At 47.4% G+C, this 5595-nt stretch overlaps 1 protein-coding gene across 1 annotated transcript; it reads right to left on the minus strand.

Annotated features, from left to right (window-relative positions):
• Nucleotides 1–4331: 4331 nt before the first annotated feature.
• Nucleotides 4332–4856, minus strand: LOC137832965 (uncharacterized). The gene has a single exon (XM_068641369.1). It carries the CDS (start codon nucleotides 4854–4856, stop codon nucleotides 4332–4334), a length of 525 nt encoding a protein of 174 aa, XP_068497470.1.
• Between the last annotated feature and the right edge of the window lie 739 nt (nucleotides 4857–5595).

The following is a 5595-nucleotide window of genomic DNA, read 5'->3' on the forward strand; positions in this document are numbered from 1 at the left end:
TGTATCATCAATTGCTTGAATTGGACTGGTTTGTGATCATTGGTTTCTTTATGCAGATACAATGTTGGGGAAAGAAAATATGGCTAAGCTACGCTCCATTGCCAAACTTCACAATCTGGCGGCGGGCTCCCAAACCATTCCCAACTCTATTGCAGAAGTCGCTGCTGCCCAAGGCAAATCTCCACAGATTGGCCCATCCATTGTCGTCGCTCTTCCTGCCCCTGAGCGAAAGAAGCTGCCACCAAAAGGGCTAAGAGGAAGGCCCCCAAGGTGGTGTCGGACGAGGAGGAAGACGAAAGCACCGAAGATGGGCTAGTCTGTAAGAGAAAAAGGGTGACTGTAGCTAAGCCACTAGCAGCTGAAGGCACCGCCCCCGACTAAGCCGAGAACCCCCCAGCGCCTCCACACCCTTCGAGTCTGCCGGGGATGTTCTCCCTTCAAACGCCTCAGCTGCTGGAGCTACACAGGAACAGCTTGCGGATACACAAGCTTCCCCTCAACCTGCAACAGAGCTACCTGCCTCACCACCACGCCACGAGATTCCCCTCGCCATCCAATCTTGTGAGGGTGGTGGCGAGAATCAACCTTCACCACCTCCTCCAACTCCAGCTCTTCCAGCCCCTCTCCAGGAAGCTCTGAAGTCCTTCACCGCGCACCTAAATGCCATGGTTGTCGAGAACCTTCCTCAAGTCGTCGGTGAAGGTCTGAAGGACTCCCTGAGCAAGTTCGAAATCGACAACCGTATTCATTAGGATGAGGCGAGCACTGCGAGAGCCGAAGTTGATAAACTCAAATGTGACATGCTGATGCAAGGGCTAGAGTTCTCGCGGGTGGAAAATGCTCTCAACGATGAGCTTCGAAGTTTGCGCAAGGATAAAGCTTAATTACGCCAGAAACTGCACGCCAAACATCAAGACGCTGTTGAGTTAGAGAGTAAGCTCGTTCCTATGAGGGCCAGAATAGCTGAGCTGGAGGAAGCCCAAAAAGCTGGTGAGGCCAAGATGGCTAAACTGGAGAAGAGATCAACCGAGAGAGAAACCCTTCTGCGGCAAGTCGAAGCGGATCGGGACAAGAAATCCAAAGAACTGAGCGAAACTACCGCAGAGCTTGCCCAAGTGCGTGAGGAGAACAGCGGGTTCAAGAAGAAGATCGACGAGCTTGAACTTGAGACTGCCCAGGTTCGTGAGGAGAACAGTGGGTTCAAGAAGAAGATCGACGAGCTTGAACTTGAGGCTACCCAGGTTCTTACCTTAGACTTTGGGGCTGCTTTGGAGCAGTTTGCTTGTGAATTCCCTGATCTCGACCTCTCCAAGTTTTCAGTGTACAATGAAGTGGTGGATGGCAAGATCATGCCTTCAACTTAACTGCTCCCATTTTCCACTTCAATTTTATCATTTTGAAAACTCTTGTATTTAACTTTGACTTATCTGTAATAGCTTTCATTCCGTTCAAACTGCTTTGATATACATGTATATATATGACTCTAACTTTATCTGTTGTGCGATCATCTGATTTAATTGGCTAGTTTTTACTCAACCCAATTAACTTAGCACAAATCGATGCTTAATTCTCTGGAAATCAACTCAACCTGAACAAAACTGTTAGTCTATAGCAATAACATTTAACACGAAATCACTTACTGGGCAGTAGGCGTAGGTCAATCTTAGTAACTGAAATATCGCTTGCCTGATCCGCCAAGTGACATGTGTACTTCTATGTCATCACCTAAAACTTCGCTGATCTAGTTTTTGCCGCGTAATCTTCTTACTATCTCAATCTCAAAGCCATAGTCTTTTGGCGATGTCATTTTCCTTTTAACTGGAAAGCGTTCTTCGCAGAGCTACCTTATAACTTTTTATGACTTCATCTTTGCTCGACTGGGAGGAGAGCTGCCTTTCGGATCTCCCTCTACCTTCCCTGAGTTTTTAACCTGATATAACTTGATCATTGTCCCCTCATTTAGGGGTAGAGCCGCCTATCGGATCCTTCCCTACCTCCCTGAGATTTAGAACAATGATCTGGATGGTGAGGTGTCTTCTGCGAACCCTCCCCAGCCATCCTTTAACTTCTTTCACCCTTCACACCGTACCTGAACTCGTTCAAGACGAGGAGGATTTTATCTACCTTCCCAACGCCCGCAAGCGTGGAAGTTTTTACCGGTCTTACTAGGTCAATATTGATGTTTCACTCAAGGGAAAAGGCGTTTTCCATCAACCTTCCTTTCCCATACTTAAGATCATTAACACCCCTGACTTTTCAGTTTCATCTTGCCTGAACTCACTTGAAGGTGAGAAGGACTTTTCCTGATGCCTCAACTTACATCTCCTCCTCCCATGGATGCACTGAGGACTTTCAAACTTGCCTCAATTTGCTTAAGCAAAGAGGTCTTGCAATCTGTTCTTGCCTGTATTCGCTCATGGCGAGGAGGTCTTTTCAATCTCTTATCGCCTGCACCCGCTCAAGGCGAGGAGGACTTTTTAATCCGATTGCCAGATGGCGATGAGGACTTAAAAACTTTATACTTGTGCCTCCGATCGCCAGATGGCGATGAGGACTTAAAAACTTTATGCTTGTGCCTCCGATCGCCAGATGGCGATGAGGACTTAAAAACTTTATGCTTGTGCCTCCGATCGCCAGATGGCGATGAGGACTTAAAAACTTTATGCTTCTGCCTCCGATCGCCAGATGGCGATGAAGACTTAAAACTTTATACTTTGAAACTTTGTACTGAATGCATGCGATCTGAGTTCACCGTTGCCTTAAATTACACAAGGGAGACAAGGTCTCTTTTCCGAAAACTTAAAAACGATAAGCATGCAAACTTAATGAACTTGGAAACTTTGATAAACTTCGAAACCTTCTTTATTGGGTGGCCTCGTTAAAAACCCTCCTTAGGGAAAAAAGAGTGCCCCCTTGAAAAACTGTTTTAACTGAAACTGCTTTAAACCGTTCAAGTTAATCACTACTTACAATGCTTTAACTGTAATAAAACATGAGATGGGTGGCGTTCCAAGTACGAGGAATCGTCCCTCCTTCCAGTGTCTCCAAGCGGTAGGCGCCGTTCCCGAGTGCTTCGGTTATTCTAAATGGTCCTGTCCACTTGGGCGACAATTTTTTCTCCATCTCATACTGGTGGGCCTTCCTCATCACCAGGTCGCCATCTCTGAATTGCCTTGGTCTTATTCTAGAGTTGTACTTGCGTTCAACTATTCTCTTCACTGCTTCAGCCTTCACCCGTGCTTCCTCCCTGACTTCATCCAGCAAATCCAAGTTCATTCTCCTTTCTTCATTCGAGTCTTCCGCCACGAAGTTCTGGAATCTCGGCGAGCTTTCCTGGATTTCAACTGGAATCATCGCATCACACCCATACACCAAACTAAACGGGGCTTCATGGGTTCCCGATTGCTCAGTGGTATGATATGCCCACACTATACGGGGAACTTCTTCAGCCCAAGACCCCTTGGCCTTTTCCAACCTCCTCTTCAAGCCTCTCAACAAAACCCGATTGGCTGACTCCACTTGCCCATTTGTTTGTGGGTGCTCCACAGAAGCAAACACCTGTTGTATTCCAACATCCCCGCACAGCTTCTTCAACAAGTGACTTGCAAATTGAGTCCCATTATCCGATACCAAACGCTTAGGCACACCAAACCAACACAGAATATTCTTCCACACGAAACTCTGAATCTTGTGCGCGGTGATCTGGGCTACTGGTTCTGCTTCAATCCACTTCGTGAAGTATTCGATCGCCACAACCAAGTACTTCGTTTGCCTGATCTCCAATGGAAAGGGTCCCAGAATATCAATTCCCCACGTATGGAACGGCCAGGGGCTGTAAATTGACTTTAGCTCTTCTGGAGGCGCCTTTTGCCAATCGGTGTGCTGCTGGCATTGCTTGCAACACTGGGCATATTTCTTACAATCTTCCCTCATTGTGGGCCAATAATAACCTGCACGGAGAGTTCTTGTTGCCAAAGCTCGCCCCCAATGTGGTTCCCACAAATCCCTTCATGGAGCTCAGCCATAATTCTCATGCACTTCTCTCCGTGCACACACACCAAAAGAGGATGTGTAAACCCAAACCTGTACAACTCGCCATCAACGAGGGTGAATCTGCTACTAGAGTTCTTCTTTATCTTTCTAGCTTCTGTCGGGTCCATTGGGAGCACACCATCCGCCATGTAGCACTGGTATGGCGTTATCCATGTATCTGGCTCATGGATAGCACAAACTTGCATCATCTTTACCTCTCCCACTGGATGTGCTCTAACCCTCGGCGTCCTCAAGGTCTCCTGTGTCAAGGATCTATGACTCCTCGCCATCCCTTCCATCTATTTGCAAATTTCAAGAACCTGGTGATCTGCCACAAATGCTCGAGGTGTCTTCAAAGTTTCTTGTATGACGATCCTCTGCCTGCCCCCCTTACCCGAACTAGCGAGCTTGGCTAGCAAGTTAGCTCGGGCATTCTGCTCCCTTGGCACGTGTACCACTTCAAACAAAGCAAAAGACCGCTTTAACTCTTGCACACACTCCCGGTAAGCCGCCATTTGCGGATCTTTGGCCTGAAACTCGCTAGTTACCTGCCCAATGACCAATAACGAGTCACTCTTGGCCACCAGCACCTTTGCTCCCATTTCCTTTGCCAACAAAATTTCGGTGATCAAAGTCTCATACTCCGCTTGATTATTCTTAGCTTTGAAGGCAAACCTTAGAGATTGTTCTATCAACACACCGTTGGGCCCCTCCAAAATAACTCCAGCTCCGCTGCCCTGCTGGTTAGACGACCCATCCAGTGAGAGCACCCAACGAAAATCATCCCATTCACTCTGCGCTATTTCAGAAGAGAGCTCGACCATAAAGTCAGCGAAGATTTGCCCCTTGATCGATCCTCAGGGCTCATACTTAATATCGAATTCTGACAACTCCACCGCCCATTTTACCATCCTCCCAGCTACATCCGGTTTCTTCAAAACCTTCTGGATGGGTAAATCAGTCATTACTAACACCGTAAAGCTCTGGAAGTAATGACGCAACCTCCTCGCCGAAAAAAAACCGTCAGCGCTGCTTTCTCTAATGCCTGATATCTCACTTCTGGGCCCTGCAACACCTTACTAACAAAATAAATAGGTTTATGGACTTGATCTTGATCCTGGACGAGTACCGCACTTATCGCCTTCTCAGTTATGGCAAAATACAACCTGAGGGGCGTTCCCATTTGAGGTTTACACAGAACCGGCGGGCTCGCCATATACTCTTTGAGCTTCACGAAAGCTTCTTCACACTCCCCCGTCCAGACAAACCTATTATTCCTCTTTAAACATTGGAAGTACGGGTGACCTTTCTCTCCATTGGCAGATACGAATCGAGACAGGGCGGCCATCCGGCCTATGAGCTGTTGCACCTCTTTTACAGTGGCAAGACTCCTCATCGCCAAAATGGCGGCACACTTGTCGGGATTTGCCTCGATTCTCCTCTCAGTCCAGAGAAATCCCAGAAACTTCCCTGCCTCCACGCCGAAAATGCACTTCTCGAGATTCAATTTCAGCTTGTACTTGGCTATTGTAACGACCAACTCTTTCATATTAGTAACGTGCC

Source organism: Phaseolus vulgaris, chromosome 6 (assembly GCF_000499845.2).
Source record: "Phaseolus vulgaris cultivar G19833 chromosome 6, P. vulgaris v2.0, whole genome shotgun sequence".
Lineage (NCBI taxonomy): Eukaryota > Viridiplantae > Streptophyta > Magnoliopsida > Fabales > Fabaceae > Phaseolus > Phaseolus vulgaris.